This window comes from Myotis brandtii, unplaced genomic scaffold (genome assembly GCF_000412655.1).
Source record: "Myotis brandtii unplaced genomic scaffold, ASM41265v1 scaffold855, whole genome shotgun sequence".
NCBI lineage: Eukaryota > Metazoa > Chordata > Mammalia > Chiroptera > Vespertilionidae > Myotis > Myotis brandtii.
Genome location: NW_005371476.1, coordinates 26,085 through 51,911, shown reverse-complemented (window position 1 = coordinate 51,911; position 25,827 = coordinate 26,085). Strand labels below are relative to the sequence as shown.

Genomic DNA, 25,827 nt, shown 5'->3' with positions numbered 1-25,827 from the left:
CCCAGGCCTTTCCCGCCTGCGCGCTCCCTCCGCTCCCCCTCTCCGTCCCTCCCTTTCCCTTTCCCTTTCCCTTTCCCCTTCTCTCCGTCCCTCCTTTTCTGTTTCTTTCTCTCGCAGCCCCTGCGCGGTGCCGGCCGAGGGGGAAGGGGCCGGGCTCTGGCCCCTGGGGAGCCCGGGTCGGGATGGCGGTGTCGAGGGGGCCCCACCTGCGGGCTTCGACCCGAAAAAGTTTGAGAAAGCGAACTCTGCGGGCCTGAACGGCCCACGCTGTGGAATTTCCACCGTTAATTGGAAATTATGTGTCAAAAAGGTCGCCCTGTGTTTGTGAAAGATAGGATTTTCATTAGATATCGTGTACTACAAAGAGAGCGCGGCTCTACCATTTATGGATACAGAATTTCAAGCGCTCTTTCCGCTCCCCGTCCCGAACCCAAACAGACCACGAGGAAGTCTTAGACACACATTCTCTCTCTTTTCCATGGAGTAAAGAGAAATCGCACCAAATGCTAAGAAGGCATTTTGAATGAGTCCAGAGTATTTGGGGCGAGGGGGGGAGTAACCACTTAGGTTGCTTCAGAAAAGCTGAGAGCCAAGAGCGGTTCACTTTTGCCTTCTTTCCGTTCTGCTCTTCTTTTTCTTATCTAAGCCCTCCCCTCCCCCCTTTCCTGTTACTTCTCTTTCATTTTCTGTCCTAGTAAGGTGACGTCTGAGAAAAAGTGAATTGAGGATGCGTGGTTATCATTTGATAGCTTCAAGATGGATCTGAAATTCATCTGCTTTTGGGACTGGTCATCCCAGGCTATTCGCTTTCAGCTGAAAAGGCTGATTGTACTTAAGAGATGTAATCCTGCTTGCATTTCTCCATCAATTTCATTGAGGGCTTAAAATAGGAATAGAGATGTAAAGCTCATTTTAGAACAAGTAGGATTTCTACTATAGTGCCAGGAAGTTGTAATGTTTTTCTTTTTTAAATGAAGGAGAAATAAACAGAGGCCTCATTAATTGTCTAAACTATTTTTCTTTTCACTTTTTGATTTGAGGGCCTGCCTAGAATCATATGTGTAGCTCAAACCATAAACCCAGTGATATAGGCAAAACCTGTTTGCCCTTTTTGCCACAGTAGGTGTCCACGGGTCCCTTCCCTCTCTGGGATTTGGGGCCTGAGAGAAGGCCACCCAGCTGGAGGGGGCTCACAGAATCTAGCATTAGGAGAGAGATGGTTTATTTGTCCCCTAAAAGTTCATATCTGAACAGCCAAAATCAGCTTCAGTTAATACGTGGCTTGTTTTCCAAGTTGCTCAAAATTCTGAACACATTCTCATTTACATCTGTAACGAGTTAGTGTCAGGCATTATCATCTCCATTTTGCAGATGGATGCCTAAGGCTGAGGAGATGAATGGACTTTTGTAACTGCAGAGCTGGAGGAAAAGTTTAGGTCACAGCAGAGCTGTGACACTGTTTTGTTTTCGTGGGGGGGAAGATTTAGTAGTACCTGGCTGGTTTAATTATTCTTTTTTCGGGGGAGGGGGAATTTAAAGTGACTTATTATGTCTTGAAATAATGTTGGCTCTCAAGTCTAAAAAAAAAAAGGGATTCTGGTACAACAGACTGCTTTAGGTTAAGGCTTTATCTGGAAAGCTATCACTATAGGAATTCTTTATTGTTACTGAGTTTACCTGATGTCATTGTTATGTTTAATTGGGAAAAGTAAATGAAATTATTATTTTGTAGTTTAGAGAATTTAACAAACCTCAGTGATCCTTTCTTAAGGACTGGATGTGCTATTAGTCTCTTGGGAAAAATAATTGCCAACATCTGGGTAAGTCATCCAGCCTTTCTGTTTTTACTGACATCTAAGTCAATCAATCAGTGTTTATTGACAGCCACTGGGGCCCAGTCATCACACGTCATGGAGCGAATTAAATATGGTCAAGTTTTCCATCCTATCAAAGAAGGGTCAGCTGTAAAACTTGATCATGCATCTACTTTGCTATTCGGGCATAGCTGTCAAAGCAATTATTAAATGCTTACTGTGTGCCAACCACTGTTTCAACATTCTGTGATTTCATTTGCTTGCTTCTCATGATGGCCTTGTGGTTATTTCCATTTTATTGATGAGGAAACTGAGGCACCGAAAGATTAGGAAACTTGTCTAAGGTAACAGAGCTAGCAAGTGGTGGTGCTGGGATTTGAACCCATGCTGTCTATCCCCAAAAAGCCCAGTTTAGCTACTCTGCTTTATGGACTATGACTGTTTATCTTCTTTGGAACTCTCCGTGGATGTTAAAATGGTATCTTCAGAAACACTAATGCCTCAAAAGGGGGTATTCTTTCTTTCTCTTCTGGAAACCTGATACTGATAAGAATGCTTACCTTTAGCCATATTGATTCCTGTCTGAAATCAATAAAAACATTTTAAAAAATAGCTGTACATGATAACGAATTCTAAAAGGGTATTTAGTGAACAGTGATTCTGTCTCCTGTGCAGTTTCCCTACCCAGAGGCACTCGGGAGTTCCTTGTGTGTCCTCCTAGAACAGTGGTCGCCAACCTTTCAGACCTCACGGACCACCGGTTGGCGACCGCTGTTCTAGAAACATTTTATGCATATGTAAGCATTTATAGCATTTGAATTTTGTTCATCAACTTTGTGAAAGTGTATCTTTATAGCTGCATCGATTTACCATGCTCATGTTTATCTTTATAATCTTCGGTCTGCTTCAAACACTGAACTTTCTGTTATTCCTCACCTCTAGAGATGTGAAAGAAAACATGGACATTAGCCATTTGAATTCACCTTTCCTCCAGTTTCTTTTTACTTGTTCATATGTTTGTATTTGTATACATTGTGCATGGATGTTGTACAGGGACATGTACGTTCCGTGTGGTGGAATAAAAAACGAATGTGTGTGAAGTGAACTCTTGTTGAACTTTCAAATTTTATTTTAAGGGCCCTCTTTTACGCTTCTTGTCAGCAGTTCACTTTCTGGCGAGTGCTTTATGTGGTCCAGCTACAGATACACGTTTAGTTCTTCTGCTTCAGAGATGCTTGTACTCTTTCTAAACACTCGCTCCTGAGCTCATCAACTACTGCTCTTGTTCAGTAACAAAGAAAATCAGAGGCTCCTTCTGGAGCCGGATCGCCAGCCAGTCCGTTTCACTTGGGGTTGTGTTAAAATCGCGGAGCATTTCTGATGGGACAGGCCTTGGCACCAAGCACTTCATTGACATCCTCACTAATTCTCGTACCAATGCCCCGAGGTCTTCAGAGAAGAGAAGGAAGAAGGGCCCACTCACTTTGGTTAGAAACACTTTTGAATTTGGAGTCAGGAGATCCGGTTTTTGTCCGACTTTTCTGGTCCATTACCTCTAAGACAGAACAAGCACCCTCTGTCCAGCTCACCTTAGAGGATCGTTTTGAGAACATACAAGATGATTCCGGTGAAAGTTTTGAAACGAATAAAATGCTTAATATATGTATTTATACCAGGACGAGGTTCCTTTGAGATGTCCTTAAGGCCAGAGTTTTATGGCCTGGATATATAGGCTAAGGTCCCATTCTTCGGTGAGGCCCACAGCTCTGGACCCGGCCAGCGAGGACCCAGATGCCATCCATGTTGCCAGGGATCTTGGGCACATTGCTTTCTGAGCCTGGGTGTTCTCATTTCTAAAACAGGCTCTGAGTAGTCCCTGTCTTGTTGAGTTGGTAGATTCACATGAGGGATTTCATTTAAATTGTTTAGCACAGAGCGGGGCACAGAGCAAGATGTTAGCATATGTTAGATGTTGTTATTTTAAACAAATACTTAGTCTAAAATGTTGGCGTTGCCAATTTTTCTAATGGCTGAAGTATGATAGAATTGAGTTGAACCCATCCATAGTTTCTCTTTCTTTTTTTTCCCGATAGTTTTTCTTTTTTTTTTTTATATTTTATTGATTTTTTACAGAGGGATAGAGAGTTAGAAACATCGATGAGAGAGAAACATCTATCAGCTGCCTCCTGCACATCCCCCACTGGGGATGTGCCCGCAACCCAGGTACATGCCCTTGACCAGAATCGAACCTGGGACCCTTCAGTCCGCAGGCCGACGCTCTATCCACTGAGCCAAACCGGTTCGGCCCGATAGTTTTTCTTGTTAACAAAACAATTTTTTTCAAGTTTGTTTTGATGCATATAATTAATATTTCCTGTCCTTGGTTTTAAGGAAAAGTATCTTCCCTTCCTCTAATTCTATCTTATTCCCATGGTGAAAATGTTAATTGTGGAAGAAAAAATCCTATTGGTTCATGGTTGGCATCTTATTTCTTCTCTCCAGAGGGAGTATGTTCATAGCTCCAAACATGTGAAAGCTAAAAATCTCATATTGCTTACTAGTTTGTTGCAAAAGTAATTTTGCCAGTGTAATTAAACACTGATCCGAAACAGACACAGGAAAAATTGTCAATGGTTAGGCTTTAAAAATATTTAACAATATTGTACAATGTGATGATTATGGTTAACAAATACTGTATTGTATATATGAAAGTTGCAAAGAATAGATCTTTATAAAGTTTCTCCTTCCAAGAAAAAAGTTATAGCTATGTGTGGTAATGGATGTTAACTTATGATAATCCTTTCACAATATATACATATATCAAATTATTAACCTTTAACTTATACAATATCATTATACCTTAAAACTGGGAAAATATATGTAACAAGAACTAAAGATTCAATGGGACATCGGAAGAATATAACTTTCTTCTGTAATGGTGGATTGTAATAGAACACAGAAGAACAATTTCTAAAACAAGTGCTTAAGTTAGTCTTTCTTTTTCACTTTTTTTTTACAGCGGAAAGTTTTAAACCTATGACAAAAGCAGACAACATAATGAACTCCCTGGTACTCATCACCCAGCTGTAATATTACCAACTTTTGGTCCATCTTGTTTTCTTTCCTAGTGAAGTTACAGTTCCAAAGCCATTGAATAGCTTTGCTAGTTACTGACTCTTGAGAGTCTAACTTTGTCCTCAGATAATAAGAGTTGTTCTCTGCAATTGCTTTTCAAGTCCTTTCCTAACCCACATTGTAGGTGATTTGTTATCCTCTCTGTGTTGGGTGGTGGTGATAGGGAAGACAGACAGATGAGGCAGAGGAGAAACAGGTGGGAATTAGAGAGGGAAGCTGGGGTGGGGGGGAGGAGCAGGAAAGGGAGGTAGAGACAGAGGGGGAGGTACAAACAGACTGGGAGACAAAGACAGTAGGCTGGGACAGGACAGGGAAACCAAGGTGAGAGGGAAGGAAGACAGAGGGGACTGGGACAGAGGGAGGGTGGCCTGAGAGGAAGAAAAAGCAAGATCATGCGCGAGCGGCAGGGCTGGCAGCTGAGTAGGATCACTGGAGGGAGGGTGAGGGGAGTAACTTCTCTCTCTGCTTCTGTTTCCTGCCCTCAAGTGCAGTAATAATGGAGTTTGCGTAAGAAGGTAGCTCAGATTTAGTGCACATCAAGTGCGTGGCACACTGCTGGTACTCAGTAAGGGATCAATAACTATCACCCATTGTATTGCATTTCGTTGCATAAACTTTAACCTCATTACTCTTAATTTCTCTTTAGAGACCTAATTCTTACCAGTCCTCAAATTTGGCTAATAGCATTGTTCATTGAATACCTGAAAATTGAATCTAAAGGCAGGCCATGAATAGAATTAGCCATTGCTTTTAGGAGCCAAAATAATCGTTTTCCGTTCACGTTCAGCTACTCAGGTTAGCAGTAGAAATAATAATGGCTAATGGGACATTCTGGGGAAGTTGCCTGCCATTGGGTAACCCTCTGCTTCAGTGACTGGGGTCTGAACTGACCCAGGGGTCCTGGATGATGCTTAAAGGAGAGCAGGAGGTGAGAAGTGAGTGCTTTCAAACCGACTCAGGCCTGGCAGGCAGAGCAGGCGGCCTGTGGCCGGAGACAGCTGTTTTCCAGCCAGTGCAGCTTTCCTCCCCACAGACACAGCGTGTGTGGAGTGCCTCTCACCATGCTGTCCGCCTGTTAGGAAGCATCGACAAGTGGACTCGTGTCACACCACGGTGTGATTTAGGATCCTGGCCACGCTTTACATTCCATTAACAAATACTGCATTTCCTAGATCTTCATGAAGGCTTTCCTGGTCAGGGTTCATTTGCTTCTCATCTTTACTATCTATTATTTCTGCTCTTCTGCTGTTGGAGGTTAACAGGTAGTTAAGGTGCACTCGTAAGTCGTCACGCAATGTTTTACCTTGTTGCTAAAGGCCAACAAATGCAGGTGTTCTGAGTAGGAGGTAATTTAAATAAACGCGGGGCAGTGCTGTATGTCCTGCATCATGAGGCCAGTGCTGAAGACTCTGAAAATGCTTGGTCTCTGCCCAAAAGGAGCTGATGTTTGTGGTGACAGTAACAGGAAGAGGAGTAATTGCCCTGTAGTGCCCTAGTGCCAGGTACCACACCTGACATCCATACACATTGAGCCCTCCCGACAGCCCAACCAGGGACTAGGTCCATACCCTTGTTGTCCTGTTGTGCGTTTGAGTCGCCGAGGCTCAGAAATGAGCATCTTCCAAATGTGGTGGGCTGAGGTTTGAACAAGGCCTGCCAACCCCTGAGCCCGGGCTTATGGTACTGCAAGAGACACGGATTCCTTAGGGCGGTAATAGAAACAGACACCAAATATCCAAGTGAGGTGAAGGGTAAGTAAACTTGAGTGTGAGGCGGTAGGGGGAGGAAGGACAAATCAGAGGTGTATAGAGGTAGTGAGGTCGGGAGGATGAATTCCAGGGAGAGTATATAGCCCTTGTCAAGGTGCACACAGATGAGGCAGAAACAGGGTTTGCATGGAGGAAACTGCAAGGCATTTGGGGAGGCTGGAGTGGAAAGTAGGGGTCATTGGAGAAGATGGTCCCTGACCAGACCCTAAAGGGCCTCGTGTGCCTGCTTTAGGAGCTCGGACTTTTGCAGTGGTGGCACCAAGAACAACCACAACACGTTGTGAGGACCTGTTACATGCTAGGAGCAGTGCCTCCCACTTTATCTGCAAACTGCCCACTGCCTTGCAAGGCACCTGTCCTTAGGTTGCCATAGGTGCACTTGTAGTGAATGGTGACTGATGATTGACAGGCAGGGCCGCCGCCCAGACATCTGGATGGGATTTTGACAGGAGAGTGATTTGGTCAGATTTGCCGTTTAGAAGGACCCTTCTGGTATGGGCAGGGTCAGAGGGGAACCAGACACGGGTGTGGTGGGGTAGGGAGAGGACAGGACTGACCAAAGAGATTAGGAGGAAAAGTGGCCAGGATGTGGATGTGAACTAGATGGGATGAGGGAGAGAAGTGGGCACCAATGACAGGTGTTCAGTGTTTTGAAGATGGTGGTTCTCATTTTACATAGATCTTTGTACTCCATTTCCAGTAATTGTAGACTTCTTTGCAACAGATTCTTAAAAGGTGATACAAAATTCCTTTTTTTTTTCCATTTTGGTAGAGGGGGAGGGGATTATAGGGACTGTTTATCTTCAGAAAAGTTAACATGTAGACTGTGAATAGGTTAGGACAGAGAATTTTATTTTCTAAAATTGACTGGCTAGGGACATTACAATGTAAAAAGATTCCAGGGGAAATATTTAAGCCTTAGGCTAAGTTAAGTGACTTTATTATTTTTTTTTTTAACTTCTTGCTTTTTAAAGGAGATTTCTCTAGGAAACTAACTTTTTGCCTATAATGTGATAAAACAGCATTATTTAGAAAAGAAAATAGTATAATTTGGACTTCTCACTAATTTGTAGCAGCCTTCTTTCTTGACCCCTCTCCCTGTCAGATCACAGGGGTTACACGGAACCAAATCTGAAGTGCTGGAGCTGTCAGCCGGGAAGGCCCTTGGGTTCTGGGATAGAATTCAGGGGTTCTTGTTCTTGGATGGGAAAATATTAAAACTTTATTTTACTAACCTCTAATTGAAAATTAGTATTTTATTTTTTAAGAACTTACAAGACAAACTACAGTAATATTAGCAATACTTGTGACTTTGTCACCAGTAGAAATCAGATATTTTCCCATCATGTAACAGTTTTGATTATTACTTACACTCATCACTACTTTGAAATGAAAGTAGTTACCACTGGAACTTGTTATTTAATGTGTTAATAAAAAGCATTAATATCTTAATAAAGAAGCATATACCAAATGCATTAATAAAAAGCACTATCACACATTTTAAAAAAGGTTTGGGGACTGTTTGAATATAGTTGTTTTCCTTTGCAATTCTTCATACTTATTTTATGCATTTGCAAACTTTATTCCGAGGAGGAGTCCCTAGGCATCACCACAGGGTCCACTGCACAGCACAGTAAAGACCCCCTTAGTGGCCTTGGTGGGTCAGGCTGGCCTTGGATCCCTGTGAATCCTGCTTCCCTTGCTGGGCACGGTCTTGTTCTGGGTCACCTCCTCCTTAGCCCCTCGCAGTTCCTGGCCCTCAGTGTCTGTGTTCTTATACATCCATCCACAGGGCAGCACTGTCCTCTTGTTGGACTTCTGCTTTGAGGCCTGTGCATATCTATTAACCGTGTTTCTCCCCCCGGAGCAGGGCCACGCATGATTCCTTGCATCATTATCACTGTGCCATACCCCTGCTCTCCAGCTGCTGACACGGTGTTTGGGGGAGCTGGGACATTCTTGTTCAGGTTGTGAAGTTAATGCCAAAGCTGTATTTAGCTAATAAACTTGTTTTTAAAATAATTTTAACTGCTCTGGCTGAGGGTGTAAATGACAAAATAAAGGGCCATGTAGACTGTAGATAAAATTACTTTCATCAAGTTCAAATTGTGGGAAACAATACTTTTCCTCTAAACTCATAAAAAGTTGTATGAGACTGTTTCAAACTGACTTGAGAATAGTCTGAGCATGATCTCATCAGTTGGAACAGAGTAGGAAATAAAACACGAAGCCTTCCCTCTTTTTTGAAGGATCTGTTTTATAGATTTTTAAATTACAGAGATTCCTTGAGCTGGAGGACAATAGTGAAGGGCCCACAAAGGAACTAGGAATAAAGCAACATGGGTAAATAATGGCATGTGACTAAAAGTAAAGGGAATGTTTATCACATCTGACACACCTGCCCTCTCGCCCCTCCCAGCTCTGAAATGGTGAAGTGCCCTCTGTGGACAGGAAAGACTGCTTAGGGCAGCGGTTCTCAACCTGGGGGTCGAACGACCCTTTCACAGGGGTCGCCTAAGACCATCGGAAAACACATATATAATTACATATTGTTTTTGTGATTAATCACTATGCTTTAATTATGTTCAATTTGTAACAATGAAATTGGGGGTCACCACAACATGAGGAACTGTATTAAAGGGTCGCGGTATTAGGAAGGTTGAGAACCGCTGGCTTAGGGAATTGCAGAGGGAACCGTGGCCTTGGGCACAAGCGTCAACAGGAAGGTGGAAAGCTTCCCAGGGAGGTTTTTCCTGGAGGTGAAGTCTCCCCTGCCAGGCGCTGGAGTTCATGAGCGTTTTCCTTCTCTTCTGTTTGCCAGCGGCGGGTTCAGCAGCACAGCCCCTGGAAGTCTAGACCAGATATGCCATATCAGGGAATCTTTTGTAAACATTTCTGATCAGTGACTCACAACTTTAAGAAAGGATTCTTTTGTATTAAACTATCTAAATTGTACTGTAAAGACCCAACCCATTTTCTTAGAATACTAAGTTAATCATGCACAGGCCCAGTGAATTTTGTGGCATTTCCAAACGTTTGATATTCTCATAGTTGGAACCCTAGCTTTCTAGAGGTTTGTAGATGTCATAATTCTTGGTGCTTAAAATGGCCTATTAATTACTTTTCCTGAGTTTTGTTGGTGATGGAAACCTTTTCATTAACACTATGGTGAAATAACAGTAGACTTCTAAATGGGATGTGAGGCACTTTTGATGATACAAATATAAATATATTTAAAATAAATATGACCCAGAAAGGATGCTGCAAAAAATGTTCACACACACCCACACACACCAAAATCAAGAATAATAGCAGATGCTAAACTTTTATTTCCTGAGATTTAACAATAGCCAAAAGATCCATTGGAAGGATGGAGGAGGGGTGCTGTTTTGGGCATCTTTTTTTAATGAAGGCGACAGGCTTCTTTCGGGGTTTAACTTCCTGACAGTGAGACTGACAGAAAGTTCATGTATTAAGCAAGGAAGCTTTAAGTACATTCTGCAACTTTGGCCTTGTAAGCTGTAATCATTTTTAAGGTTGACGAGCATAGTTCACTATGAAATGAAGCAAGGAATTTGGCATTTGTACATTGTGAGTCAATTTTGACATCAGCCTGGATTGGGAATTGACTGGAAGGTTTTGGGGTTGGACTGTGGCTACGCTTCAGTGTCTCGATCCAGAGGCATGCATGAGCAATACTTCCCTTTGGGCTTTGGCCATTAATTTGTGGAATGGAGCAAGAACTGGAGAGGAAAATGGAGAGACTGCTTTGGATTTCCTCACATCCTGTTGAAGCAAAAAAACAGTGGGAGGCCCTTTCCTTCCTGACAAAGGCCTCATCCCTTCACATGGAATTCCCAGCATCTGTCTCCATGTTCGGGACAGTCCCTCTTTAACCCATACTTTAAACCGATGGTCACCCCCTGGTATCTGCCTTCTGCCTATTCCAGGTGTTTTCCAGGCCACTTCCCCTGATTATGTAACTTTCTTTGATCAAATCCAGATGCTGCAGAATGCTTGATAGAAGAGGTCAAATGGCATTTGAAAAGAAAAGCATTACTGTATTCATGACTTTGGTTTAATTTCCTGTATGGGCCTGGTCTGCCAAGGTTAAGGTTGTATGCTCACAGCCACGGGGTTGGGACACTGAGGGAAAGGAGCAAATACTTTTTAAGGACAACTTGAGAAGATGCCCTCCTCCCCCAGTGTACTTTTTTTTTTTTTTTTTTTAGGGGAGAGCGCGAATGCAGTCCCCAGTGTACTTTTTAATGTTAGGTTATCAATTATATAAGCATCAGCTGGCTTCTGTTTATAAATTTTTTCCTATTTTTGTAATTGTTTTTCGATGATAAAAACAATCCACATTCATTCTGAGAAATATGTCAAAATATAGGAAAAAATTAAAGAAAATTCTAAATGTTTGTAATCTCACCTACCCTGAATTAACCATTTTTAAACTACTTTTAATGGTACTGTTAACATACCACCCTGAGTTAACATACTGTTCACATTTTGGTGTAGTTCCTTCTGGACTTTTCTCTGTTTCCTCCAAAAGTATTTTGAACAGCTTTATGAGTATACTAGAGGCCCAGTGCATGAATTCGTGCATGGGTGGGGTCTGGCCGGCCCAGCCCCCAATGGGGACCCATTGGGAGCTGGGCTGGCAGCGGGGCGCGGCCGCAGGAGGGCTCCATCTCGCTCAGTCCCCAGCAAGCTAACCTACCAGTCTGAGCGTGTGCCCCCTGGTGGTCAGTGCACGTCATAGTGAGCAGTTGAGCAGCCTTAGCATATCATTAGCATATTATGTTTTGATTGGTTGAATGGACAAGCAGACACTTGACATATTAGTCTTTTATTATATAGGATTTTGTTTTATGGATGGGACCACAAACTAGCTTATCTTGTGTTGATAAATATTTTGTACCTTTATGTTTTGCTATTTAAAAATCACTCTATACAGATCATTGTGTGGCTCTTGTAGTATAAATTCCTAGAGGTAGGGCAAAGGTTATGGAACTTTTAAAAGACTCGGTTCGTATTTCCAATTGGCCTTCTAAAATGTTACAGCAGTTTCTATACCAAGTACAAGCATAGTATGAGAGTGCCCATTTCATTGAAGTCTCACACTATTAGCCTCAAGAAAATGTACCTGCCAATTTAATGGAGAATTTGCATCTCTTTGATTACTAGAGGGTTAACCTGCTTTCCATTTTAATGGTAATTTAAGTTTTCTGTGAATTGCTTATTCATTTTTTTTAATTTAAATTCTTTATTGTTTAAAGTATTACATAAGTCTCCTTTTCCCCCATTGACCTCTCCCCAGCCACTCCCACCCCCCAGCACATGCCCTCACCCCCTACTGTCTGAGTCCATTGGTTGCTTATTCATGGTTTTGGTCTATTTTTCCATAGTGGAGGGATTTGTCTTGTTTTTTTATATGCAAAAGTTCTTTTATGTTAAGAATCATCCTTTGCCTAGTAGTTTTACTTAATGTAACGATGGTAGACGTTCTTTTGACTTGCTTCCACTTAACTGACTTGGGCTCAACTACCCTTTCCATGGCACAGATACAGGGCTGCCACACCCCATGTCTGCTGTGAGCACTGCCCCGCCACCTGGAGTTGCAGCCACAGCAAAGCCAGTTGTGTTTCTTTCTGAATCTGTTTTGTTTGGGTTTTTTTTAGATATACTTGTTGTTTTAATTACTTGGTTAATATGAAACCAATGAAATCCAAATGTGAAAAGATAATTCTTTCTATGAAAATGAATGCTTTATACAGACTCAGTAAAAGCAGGTCACTTTTTAAAAATTGCTACTGGGCTAGAGGTGAGGTGAGTAAGGCACCTGTGGATAATTGGAGGGGATGTACTGGATTCCATAGCAAATGGCTCTGAGTTCTCCCTCCACCTGCAGGAAAGTGAGCTGGAGATGAGAGTGCATTACAGGTAGGACTTACAGAAGAAGATAACAGCCAGCTCTGAGTGCATAGCCACACCGAAAGGTTAGTCCTTGGCCCTATAGCCAAGACAAGCAAACCAATGCATATTCCAGTAGGGGGAGGAGGTCACATCTGCACTAATAAAAGAGAAAGATGCAAATTGACCATACCTTCACAATGCCCACCAGCCAATCAGGAGTGAGCATGCAAATTAACCCAACAGATGGCAGGTTAATTTGCATACACAGGCGCCGAGCGGCCAGGGCAGGCATCTGCACTGCCCCAGCTGCTCCGGGTTTCTAGGCAGCGTGGGAAGGTGGAAAGGCAGCTCTGGGCCGGAGTGAAGGCGGTGCCAGCAGCCAGGGGAAGGAAGGCCCATTCTTGCACGAATCTTCGTGCATCGGGCCTCTAGTATTTTAATAAAAAATAATAATTCCCTGCTTTAATGAGCTTTTTGTTGTTGTTGTTAATTGATCAATCCCTCATCACGACGGCACTAAACACACTTTGGAGCAGTGGTTCTCAACCTTCTGGCCCTTTAAATACAGTTCCTCATGTTGTGACCCAACCATAAAATTATTTTCGTTGCTACTTCATGACTGTAGTGTTGCTACTGTTATGAATTGTAATGTAAATATCTAAGATGCAGGATGGTCTTAGGTGACCCCTGTGAAAGGGTCGTTTGACCGCCAAAGGGGTCGCGACCCACAGGTTGAGAACCGCTGCTTTAGAGCCAGTTTAAATACTCAGAGAGCAGGGCCTAACACATCACTAAGCCTTTTCCACATTTTAGGGGATGGCAGTGTTATTAGACCCTCCTTTAAATTATCTGTGTCCCTATGATTCATAAGATAAAATTACCAAGCATAGTAATGGCATAATTTGGGATGCATTCTTTTAGAAAAACGATTCCTGAAGGTTTACTTCAGTCAGTATACAAAAGCTAGAATTGAAAGATCTTCATTATCTATGTTCTGTTGGCTTATTCCAGAGAGTTATTAAAGAATGCCCATTTTTGAAAGTTCTCCAGTCATGTTTCTGGAAGTTTAGCTTAGTCCCTTAGTCCTGGTTGCCTCCAGTGGGTTTTTTTGTTTTGTTTTTAAGTGAATGCTGAAGAATCAGGCCTATTCTTTTTTGTTGTTGTTCTTAATCCTCACTTGGGGATATTTTTCTATTGATTTTTAGAAAGTGTGGGAGGGAGGGGGAGAGGCAGAGAAAGAAACATCAATATGAGAGAGACACATCGATTGGTTGCCTCCTGCACATTCCCTAACTGGGGCCAGGATTGAGCCTGCAACGGAGGTATGTGACCTTGAGCGGAATTGAACCCAGGGCCCTGAATTCAAGTCTGCAGGCTGATGCTCTATCCACCGAGCCAAACCAGCTAGGGCAGGCCTATTCTCGAGATGGGTGTTATTGCCCAAGAAAAGATATTTGGGTGTCCTCTAATTCCATAAAGAGAGAAAGTTAAAACAGGTTTGTTTTGTTACCATTTGGGTTTGGCTTAAGTATGTGGTAGATCCTTTCATTCTTTCAAATTAGAATCCCCTCCCCCCCTTTTTTTAGTTTGATTTCTTATTGTAGTTTCCTGAAATGAGTGCTCATATTTCATTTCATAATATCCTTACAACTGTTAAGATCCACTTGGAGTAGATTTGCTGGTTTCAAAGAACCCTTGTGCTTGTTTGTCATCATCACAGAGAAATTCTAGAGCGGTTGAGTGTAGTTCAAGAAAAAGAAAGGCAGAAAAAAACTTCAGGAGAAAACAATGAATTATTTGACCCTGTAGTGACTAATAGTAAATTATTAAAAGACTAGAGGCCTGGTGCACAAAAATTTGTGCACTCGGGGCTGGGGGAGGTGTTTCCTCAGCCTGGCCTGTGCCCTCTTACAGTCTCAACTGTTAAGATCCACTTGGAGTAGATTGGCTGGTTTCAAAGAACCCTTGTGTTTATTTGTCATCATCACAGAGAAATTCTAGAGCGGTTGAGTGTAGTTCAAGAAAAAGAAAGGCAGAAAAAAACTTCAGGAGAAAACAATGAATTATTTGACCCTATAGTGACTAATAGTAAATTATTAAAAGATGTTTATTGGTTTCCCACCTTTAGACTCTACCTATAGACAAAACATGGAAGATTTTATTATTACAGAATAGAAGACACGCTAACTTTCACAAGGTAAAAGAATGAGGAAAGAAGGCCCTTTTGGAGAGTGAGCACAGAGTGAGGAAAGCTGGAAGGAGGGCGAGGATGTTAACATAGCCTATGAAGCAGATAGTTGAGGGATAGGTCTCCAGCCGGTAGAAAAAGAAATGTGCAAGTCTGTTACTGAAAATACACAGGTAACCAGTAGTGGATAGCACAGGAGAGATGGGGGAGGGGCGCAGGGTTATACAGCTTATGTGTAGAGAGATGGAAATGATGGCCCAAAAAAGAGCTGTTGCCTCCAGGTGTGAAGGAGAGTGGATGGAAAATATTTGTTTTTCATTATAAGCCCTTCTGTAATATTTGGTTTTTAAATGATGTGCATATGTTTTTAAATTTAAGAATGTTTTAAGGCAAGAAACTTCCCCTCCATATTATAACATAAGCAGAGGCAGACTTATGAGGATGGATTATTTCCAGTTCATTTTGAATTGGTGCATTTAAATGGCTTACACTATTTGGGAACACCACCTTGGAACGCAAATCCTTAGTGTTTTTCGCAAGATTTGGGAAAAGAAGAGTCCATTCTTTACACCACCTTTCTTTTCATATGTAAAGTGCACAGGCGTTAAACAAAATAAATTAGGAATGTATAATTTTGGAAATAACAGAATTTTTTGCTCATGAGAATAAAATTAATTTTTCCCCTAATTTTTAAAAATTTCTTCTATTCCCTATTTCTCTTTCAGAAGCCCTCCAAAGGCCAGTAGCATCTGACTTCGAGCCCCAAGGTCTGAGCGAAGCAGCTCGTTGGAACTCCAAGGAAAACCTCCTCGCTGGTCCCAGTGAAAATGACCCCAACCTTTTTGTTGCACTGTATGATTTTGTGGCCAGTGGGGATAACACTCTAAGTATCACTAAAGGTAAAAGGGCTGTGGGCAGAGGTGGTAGTTGCAAGAGCCAGAAATTGGGTGAAGTTGTGGCTTGATTGTTCACCCCTTTGCTGATGGAAAGAGCACATTCACAGTTTGGAATGCAGAGATGTCCAAAAAGTCACTTCTCTTGAGAGGAGTTCCTGTGCAGTCGTCCTTCACAAAACAGAGCTTTCCCCCTTCTGTCCTGAAAAAGATACCAGACCCAGAAAAACACTTAAAAAAGTTTTTATTGATTTCCGAGAGGAAGGAAGCGGGATATAGAGAGATAGAAACATCAGTGATGAGAGAGAATCATTGATTGGCTGCCTCCTGCACATCCCCTACTGTCAGTTGAGCCTGAAAACCTTTTATGTGCCCTGACCTGGAATTGAACCAGTGACCTCTTGGTTCCTGGTCGATGCTCAACTGCTGAGTCACACCAACTGGGCAAAACACTTTTTTTTTTTTTTAAAGAAAAGGTATTTTTTTCCTAAAAAGCTGCTTGTATTAAGGCACTTGAGCAAACAAAACATAATAGATCTCTAAAAACTGAGGCTGTACGTTTATCTCGGCTTTCAATACAAACAGGAAGCTTCATATAAAATGTACTCTTATACACTTAAAATGCATACATCTATGTGGACTTGTTGAAATGAAGTAGGTATTTAGAAATTTGGAGATTTTTAGTAATCATACAAGACTAAGTGAGAATGAGCGAATTAGCCTCTGAAGCTGATGTGTCTGATTTGCTTCTTTTCTTCTAAGGTGAAAAGCTCCGGGTTTTAGGCTACAATCACAATGGGGAATGGTGTGAAGCCCAAACCAAAAATGGCCAAGGGTGGGTCCCAAGCAACTACATCACACCCGTCAACAGTCTGGAGAAACATTCCTGGTATCATGGGCCCGTGTCCCGCAACGCTGCTGAATACCTGCTGAGCAGTGGGATCAACGGCAGCTTCCTGGTGCGGGAGAGCGAGAGCAGCCCTGGGCAGAGGTCCATCTCGCTGAGATATGAAGGCAGGGTGTACCACTACAGGATCAACACTGCTTCTGATGGCAAGGTAGGGGCCCGGCCAGGGGAGCTATGGGCAGGTGAGGGGGTTCTTCTTTGGCCAGGAGAACCCAGAGGTCCTGATGGCTGGGTTGATAGTTATTGCAACAAAACTCAACCAAGAAGGTGTTCGAAGAAGCTTTCAAGTAAACAGCAGGTATCAATTTATTAGCCTTATGAAAGACCCTCTATTGAGGACCAATCACATCTACACTAATAAAAGAGAAACATGGTCTAATTTTCTTGCCCGCTACCTGGGTCCCAAGCAACTACATCACACCCGTCAACAGTCTGGAGAAACATTCCTGGTATCATGGGCCCGTGTCCCGCAACGCTGCTGAATACCTGCTGAGCAGTGGGATCAACGGCAGCTTCCTGGTGCGGGAGAGCGAGAGCAGCCCTGGGCAGAGGTCCATCTCGCTGAGATATGAAGGCAGGGTGTACCACTACAGGATCAACACTGCTTCTGATGGCAAGGTAGGGGCCCGGCCAGGGGAGCTATGGGCAGGTGAGGGGGTTCTTCTTTGGCCAGGAGAACCCAGAGGTCCTGATGGCTGGGTTGATAGTTATTGCAACAAAACTCAACCAAGAAGGTGTTCGAAGAAGCTTTCAAGTAAACAGCAGGTATCAATTTATTAGCCTTATGAAAGACCCTCTATTGAGGACCAATCACATGATATTATAAGGGCTGGTGTGGTTCTCTAATTTTCTTGCTGGACTTTTGTTGTTAGCAGTTTCATAAGATAAGTGGGATATCTGTTGGGTTTCGTACAAAGTCAAAAGCCACCTTAATAGCACCTCCCCAAAATAAGTCTGGTCCATAGCCTTCTGTCTATGGATAAAATCATGTTTGTGTCTAGACACAGTTTTTTTACAAAAATGGGATCACATATCCGTAGATTTCCAAACCCAGACTAGTTTTGTAAAGAGGTTGATATACTAGATGGTTTTGTCATCTTCATACAAAGGGTTCTTAAGAGTCCACAAAGGGAAGGGAGGGATGAACACTTAGCAGGATCCTACTGTGTGCTGGGGCATTTCATCTCTTAGTCAGTCTTCAGGACAGATATTGCTGTAATCTGCATTTTTGCATGATGAATGGATGGTCAGAGGGATGACATTTCTTGCCCAAGATTAATTAATGGAATTAGGCTGCAACCCCACTGTCAGCTCAGTTGTTGAGGGTGTAGATAGATGAATTGTGGGGGTGAGTCCAGATGGCGTATGTATTCTTTAATTATATGTAATACATGCACATGGTTTGAAAAAAAATGAATTACAATGAAAAGTAATTTTGTCTAACTTAGTACCCTACCCAGAGGCAAACACTATAACCAGTTTCTTCCAGAGTTACCTGATGTATATATGTTTACATTTGAAAAATAAAACAAACCATGCATATTGCACAGTGTTCTGCTCTTGCTTTTCCCACCTGATAATGTGTTGGAGATTGTTTATGGCAGCACATTTAGAGCTGCCTCATCCATGCCTAGCATGGATGGACCATCATTTATTTAAGTAGTCCCTGCTGGTGGACGTTTAGGTTGTTTTCAATCTTATCTATATACTAGTGGCCCGGTGCACAGATTTGTGCTCATTGAAAGGAAATTAATTAGAAGAAATATTTTAATATCGCTATTCGCCCTTTCTCTATAATAGAAGTGTCAACCAAATTCACGATGGACAATGACAGATCGAAACACACACGTGCGATTGGCGCCAGCAAGTGCTTTATATGTATTGCACATGCGCGAGTCAACTTAGCCTTTTATAGATATAGAATAAACTTGCTTAATTAGACCTGCTTTCTGATGTAGCTAAACTTTTTCCAGCCCAGTGAAGCACCCCAACTTGTCTTTCAGGTAATTGTCAGCAACACAGCAGTAAATGTCAACACATTTGTTAACATACTCATGAAACCCTGCTTACTCCTAATATATGTAATGCACTCTGATATTTTGTATGCTTCTGTTTCTTTTTTTCTTAAATTCTGGTCATAATCTACTAAATTGATTCCATAGACTCCCTAGTGGGTCATGCCTTGCAGTTTGGAAAAACACTGCACGTACTACTTTGTGTACAGTGGCGCATATGCAAGTTGTTGCTAGAACTGGTGGAAGGGAATGTGCATATACACTTGTGTGGATATCACCCACTTACCTTCTGTGGAGATTGTACAAATGTGCTTTCTTACCAGCAGGGTATAAGAGAGCACGTTTTTCCTCACCCTCCTCAGCAGCACACTGTCAGACTTGTAAAAACATCTCTCTGATTGGTAAAGCTGGTATCTTGTTACATTTAATATGCATGTGTCACATTTTGAATGATTCCTATGCCTTTTACTAAATGCATCTTTTCCTACATTTCTGAAATACACCACCAAATTTACATACAAATTATTAAATACACCACCCTCTTGGCTCCGATTTGCCTCTCTCTCCGTGTTGATCTCTCTCTCTCTTCTTCCATTGGTCTTTCTGTACATGTGCCAATACCAGACTTTTACTTTGTAGTGCTATATAATGTTTTAATGTCTGGTAGAGCTAGTCCCCTCTTCTTAATCTTTTTAGCATTTTTATGATTATTCTCACATGTTCATTTGTACCATCCATACAAATGCATGTAGTGTATACATATATATGTGTATTTAATTTTTCTACCTGTTCTTTTTGCATGTGTTAAAGTCCTTTGACCAAAGTCCTGCTGCCAGTTGCCGATGCTTTTCATCACGGCAGACATCTTTGTGCCAGCACTGTGGACTGTGTGGCAGACAGCATAGTCGCTGTTGATGTGTGACTAGAGATCAGTCTCATCAGCTTGTTTTTCGGGAATTATCCCAGATGTGGAGCGAGGTTCTTCCATTCTGCAGATGTAGGCCCTTGGAAACCTTGCCTTCAGACCACAGAGGTGCCTTTTTAATGAGTTAGAACAGCAGAGTGCACCTAAAGGAGGTGACTTCTTGCAGCTGACATATTGCTTCCCATCTGTGCTGTTTCTCCAAGGCAGGCCATGCTGCATGGTCATCAGTTGAGGTTTGTATTGAACAGGGCAGTGGTCTCTTCTCCCTGGATGTGTAATCAGCACCCTTGCTGGCAGATGCAGGCAGGCATGATCTAGTTTGACAACTCAAAGGGAGAGAGCAAGGCCTACGTGTAGGATGCATGACTTGCAGACTCTGAGAGTCAGCTGATGAAGACAACCCTCTGTCTAAAACAGTGGTTCTCAACCTTCCTAATGCCACGACTCTTTAATACAGTTCCTCATGTTGTGGTGACCCCCAACCATAAAATTATTTTCGTTGCTACTTCATAACTGTAATTTTGCTACTATTGTGAATCGTAATGTAAATATCTGATACGCAGGATGTATTTTCATTGTTACAAATTGAATGTAATTAAAGCATAATGATTAATCACAAAAACAATATGTAATTATATATGTGTTTTCCAATGGTCTTAGGCGACCCCTGTGAAAGGGTCATTCGACCCCCAAAAGGGTCGTGACCCACAGGTTGAGAACCTCTGGTCTAAAAGCTGGTGTGCGCCAGGGGTTCCTTTCACTGCAGGTGCAGCACAGGACACTCATTTGATCAGGCACTACCACCACTGGGCAGCTCATCAAAGGCCTCGGCCTCTCGCCCTTCTCCCTCCCTGACAAAGACCTCCCTTTAGCTGTTTGCACCTGGAGGCGTCTTGGCCCCCAGGGTCATCTGGCAGACCATCTGCGGAGGAGGCTCCGCTCTGAGGGCTGCACCTCGGGGCCGTGTTGGGTGGGGTCCTGCTCCTGGGATGCGTGGAGCAGCATCAGAACAGGGAGGTATCGCAGTGACTCGAGACTGTGGCTGGGCACTGACAACGCTGCTCGCGCAGAGCGTTGCTGCAGTCCTTTCTGGATTTCCAAGAAGAAAATGGAAGGTTGGTAGGAGGGACAGGCTGGGGCTGAATAAGTTTAATCTTGATCTTCAGAAAACAACTGAATTTCAAAGATTCTTCTGTAAGGCTCCAGAGGGTTTCTTCCGTCTCCGCCCTCTTGGCTCCGATTTGCCTCTCCGTGTGCTGAGCTCTCGGCAGCAGTCGGAGCCAGTCAGCCCAGGGCCGGGGGGCTTAGAGCTGGACTCTTGGAAGGGCCCCCCCAGACTGAGTCACTGCTGTTTCCTTCGTCTTGACAGCTTAAACATCTTCAGCTCTCCTGGGCCTGGGATGTCATTCTTCCATGCTTCCTCAGAATTTGTGATCCTCTGCCAACAATGTGGAATTAAAGACTGATTTTTATTCGCCACCCCCTCCAAATCCTTCTTAGTGCTTCTGGTTGTGTCTTCACGTTAGTTCTGTGAGGTGCCCCTGTCAGGCCCCCCAATTTCTTACAGCCCTTGATGGAGTCTTTTCTTTGAAGAGATGCCCACTGACACTTATTTTCTCAGTCTGCTGGAGTGGCAGGTGCAGGTTGACAGGAGTGGAATTTGGGCTTACGCTTCAGCAGAGGTGGCAGGATGGGCCAGTATGTAATTTCTAGAATTTTAAGATTTATGCCCCCTGACAGAGGCTCGGCAGGTGCCGGCATCCTGGTGAGAAGCTTGCTGAACCTGGCTGGCCTTCCCTTTTGGAGGAGCTTGGGAGCGATGCTGAGCACTGCTAAGTTATTCAGTACCACCTCGCTGCTGGCCTGTGAGAGGCTCTCCGGGGAAGGGCACTCCTGGCCGAGAGCCTGTGAACAGGACACCTACGGTGGGACTCCAGGGTCAGGCGCCTCAAGGGTACACGAGTCTAAGCTCTGATAAGCCTGGGAGACGGCTGTCAGGAGGAGAGCCGTTCCCGTTGAGTTTCTTTGACAAGCCCTGTCTTTCGGGTTCCTGGTGATCAGGAAGAGGCCTAGCCCTGGCTGAGCACCCAGAGTGTTTATGTAACCGGCTGCATAGCATAATGACATGCCATTCATAATGCTAATTTCACTTTCTTCTCTGAACATGCCATGAATTCCTGATGGAGATTACTCAGGTCACTAGCAAAAGCTGCTAAAAAACTAGAACTAGTCAGAGGGAAGCCATCAGACTTCTTGACTGTTAGGAGATGGCTGTGCAGTGCATTTAAGGAAGAATAATTTTAATACTTAATAAGTGTCGGTATATAAATTTTATGTTGAAAGATGAACTGAGTCACAGGGTCTGTAAATTTAATTATTGAAAAGGGTGAAGTTTGTCCAGTCATTGAAAGCTCCCATAACTCTGAAATGTCTAACCGAGGAGCCTGTGAGGGAATCAAATGAGACCGAGAACAAATTCTACATGAACTAGGGCTTGGGGAGCCATTAGCATTCTGGCAGTTGAGGGAGCGTGATCTTTGGGTTGGGGAGCACTCCTTTCGAGCTGAGGCGGAGAGAGAGGTAGTGAGCCGGGCCCCAGGTGACCTGCCTGTGCTGTGCCAGTGATTTCCAAGGTGGGGGTGCTCTGGGTCCAGGGAGTGCCTTCTCGGATGGCTTTCTCTCTTCTCGCCATTGCTTGGTAGGGAGGGCACTGTACACCGAGCTAAGCCGAGAGAGGAGGGCGTGGAGCATCGCAACCTGAAGTAAAGTATTTGCACGCCTGGCAGACTTTTCCAGAGAGGGGTGGGGCTTTAGGAGCTGTCCCCACGTCCCATTGGGTCTCTGACCTGCACTTGGGTCGGGACTAACACTGATGGTGCTGTGCAAGCTGAGGGCAGGCTCGGCAGGCGGACTGCGCTCCCCTACCCACTGCAGCACTGCATCTGTTCAGGCATCTGAGCATGTCGCACGGCATGTCCCTAGAGCAGGTCACTTCGAGGTGCTCTCAGGCATAAAAGTGGGGCCTTCTGGTGGGCCGCCTCCTTACCCTCCAAGGTCCTGCCATTCGAGGCACCATCTCGCAGAGGGACAAGCTCCCCAGACCTGTGGAGTCTTTCTGGACAATTCCTGAGTTGCTCAGAATTTTATCTTCGTAGGGTTGCTACCCAAAGATTGTAAATTATAAACCTGTAAGCTAAAGTTTGCCATTGGCTTGCCTGAGTTTTAACAATTCGTTTACGTTACCTCTCTAAGCAGCAAAAAGAGAAAATCTCCTTGTTGATGAATCTTATTTAATATTCTGTTGAGGGTAATGGAAGGGATCAGCTTGTATATTTGTCATTTCCTTCCTTTAAAACACGTTAACTGTCTGGTATCACACCATCAGGAAGGAGTGGAGCCGACCGTAACCAACAGCCACGGCCTTGGCCTTGCCATGTGTGCTCAGGCCTTTTCTTCCCTTTCCTTCCTTGAAGTAATCAGATGTTACAGCTACAGCTGACTGGTCCTGTTCCTCTTTCTCTCTCCTGCCCCAGGCATCATCACTGTTCCAAGTCTTCATTCCTCCCTCCCACACCTTTGCAATTTGAGCAAGTCTTACGAACACCTAGTCATGATTTTGAGTATTCTTTCTGCCTTCTTCAGGATGGTGGGCTGGCCTCAGCGAGCCAGTAGATTCAGTTATGTGCCTGGAGTCCACATGTTCTGTGGGGATTTTAATGTGGAATTGATTCCCTCACCACATCACTGAAGCAGAGAGAAGAAAAAAGATAGCTGTCACATCCACATGGCCCTCTGCCTCCTTCCTTTGCCTCCCCCATCTCTGTTGTGTCTAGATGAGAACTCCTGGTGGTGGGGCTCCCTGCACAGCTGCTCACCGCTGCACATCTCAGAGAGGGACTCGCATACACTGGTGTCTGAAAGCCTTCTGACTTCCTGTGTGGAAAAGCCCGTGCGGCCCTCCAAGGCCTGGCTCTTCCTGAGGAGCGCTGACCAGCACCCCACGGGGGGTCCAGGGCTGGGCCTTGCAGGGCTGGGCCTCTGATGCTTCTTACTTGGCCCAAATCCAGGAAGTAGGAATGAGAAGGACATTTATGCTTTGTTCAGTAATTTTCATCTCTGATCACTGTTTAGTTCTAGATAATTATATAATTATAGGTAATAACGATAAGTTTTAATAAGCATAATTTCCTATATAATAAGGCTAATATGCAAATTGTCCCCTCAACCGGGAGTTCGGAAGTTCAACCGGGGTGGAGCCAGCTGGCCAACCTCCCCCATTTCCTCCCCTGGCCGGATCGGCCCCCATCAGGGCAGGCTGGCCGGACCCCACCCATGCATGAATTTGTGCACCGGACCTCTAGTTTTTAAATATTTTCTAATCAGCAATACTTTTAAAGTTCTACCCTTCACTACTATAATCAACAACTATTATCAAGTACCTATTATGTGCTCATTCTTGTTGTCAACATTGGGGCTACAGGATAAAAACGGATATTTTAGGGCTTTGCTCTCATATAGCTGACATTCTAGTCAGTGGAGACAGACCATCAACAAGCCGATAAAGCGGAATTATCAGTTAGTGGTGAGTGTGGTGCAGAGGAGTAAGACAGGTGATATGATAGTGCTGGGTGGTGACTTTAGATCGGGTGCTCAGGGAAGAATTTTTGGACATTTACACTGGGCTCAGGATGGCAAGAGAGAACCAGGCATGTACTAGTGAGGGTTAGGTAGGTGGAGGATTTCACTCAGGAAGCAGGTGCAGAGGCCCAATAAGATGCAGAGGCGTCTTATTGCATCATTCTGCTTTAGCCGGAATTGTCATGCACATGATAGCCTGGGTAGCTCTTGGTCCTATGTGGAGAGCCCGTTATCTGCGGGTTTGCTGTGCATACATTAAGGCTCACAAAGCTGGTTTACTGGAGTGGAGTGTGTATTTACTCTGTGGGCTCTTTTCCTCAGCTCTACGTGTCCTCAGAGAGCCGCTTCAACACTTTGGCCGAGTTGGTTCATCATCACTCAACTGTGGCAGACGGGCTCATCACCACTCTCCACTACCCAGCCCCCAAGCGCAACAAGCCCACTGTGTACGGTGTGTCCCCCAACTATGACAAGTGGGAGATGGAGCGCACGGACATCACCATGAAGCACAAGCTGGGAGGAGGCCAGTACGGGGAGGTGTACGAAGGCGTGTGGAAGAAATACAGCCTCACGGTGGCCGTGAAGACCTTGAAGGTAGGCCGGGGCCGCGGGCTGGGAGGCCCGAGAGCCTCCTCTGCTGTGGGGCTCAGTGAGAGACGGCTCGTCGTCTGCGGGTGTGCAGAGGGGCCCTTTCCAGGGGGCTGCCGGCTGCACACAGGGCCCGAGGGGTCCATGGGTGCCGAGGAGTTGACTCTGGAGTCTCTTGTCATCTGTTTCTTTGCACTTTGAGTCACTCTCATAATCTCAGTGTGTTTCTACATATGGTGAGGGCTGAGAAGTGCTGCGGTTTTTGGTGTAAAAAGATGAGTCATTTGGAGAAGTTTTTTTCATTCGATGGCAAGAGTCTTTTAAAGCCGTGGGTTTCCGTTCTGTTTGTGTGGCATTTGAATCACTTCCTATTGAGAGTTAAGGGAAGGAAGGAAGGAAATAAAAACCTAGTTTTGAAAGGAGATTTAACCAAAATGCGTTTGACATTTCTGTGGGTTTTTGTTGGCAGCTTTGAAAAGCAAGTGCTATTTGTTTCTAAGCAGGTTCCAGTTCTCTTTATTGTGTGTCCCGACTTCTGGAATTAAGGACCCATTAAGGCAGCGGTTCTCAACCTGTGGGTCGCGACCCCTTTGGCGGTCGGACGACCCTTTCACAGGGGTCACTAAGTCCATCCTGCATATCAGATATTTACATTATGGTTCATAACAGTAGCAAAATTAAAGTTATGAAGTAGCAACGAAAATAATTTTATGGTTGGGTCACAACATGAGGAACTGTATTTAAAGGGCCAGAAGGTTGAGAACCACTGCATTAAGGCTTCTTACTAACGCGGATCACCTGCCCCGCCCCCTTCTTTCTTGTTATCTGTGACTTTCATCCTCTCAGCTAATGCATATAGTGTGTGGCCTTTCCAGGCGGCTTGTTTTCCTTTTGAAGTTCTTAGAAATCTTTAGGATGCCCAGGGAAGGAAGTTTTAATTTGCAGCCTTCTTCCCTATGTGATCCGCGCCTTACCTTTGGCGAGAGTGTCCCCTAGTGTTGACCTGCATGATTTTCACTTGTTTTAAGTGAACGAC

General features: G+C 44.0%; 1 protein-coding gene across 3 annotated transcripts in view; it reads left to right on the top strand.

The window, feature by feature from the left end:
* ABL1 (ABL proto-oncogene 1, non-receptor tyrosine kinase) overlaps window positions 1-25,827 on the top strand; it is a 96,984-nt gene that overhangs the window by 53,463 nt on the left and 17,694 nt on the right. Inside the window, exons 2-5 of one of the 3 annotated variants that reach the window (XM_014532201.1) lie at window positions 15,551-15,724; window positions 16,481-16,557; window positions 17,025-17,243; window positions 24,525-24,797. In XM_014532201.1, coding sequence (XP_014387687.1) covers window positions 15,551-15,724; window positions 16,481-16,557; window positions 17,025-17,243; window positions 24,525-24,797 — 743 coding nt within the window. Of the gene's footprint in view, window positions 1-15,550; window positions 15,725-16,480; window positions 16,777-17,024; window positions 17,244-24,524; window positions 24,798-25,827 lie in introns of all 3 variants that reach the window. The other 2 variants (XM_005884794.2, XM_005884795.2) reach the window with 2 other exon arrangements.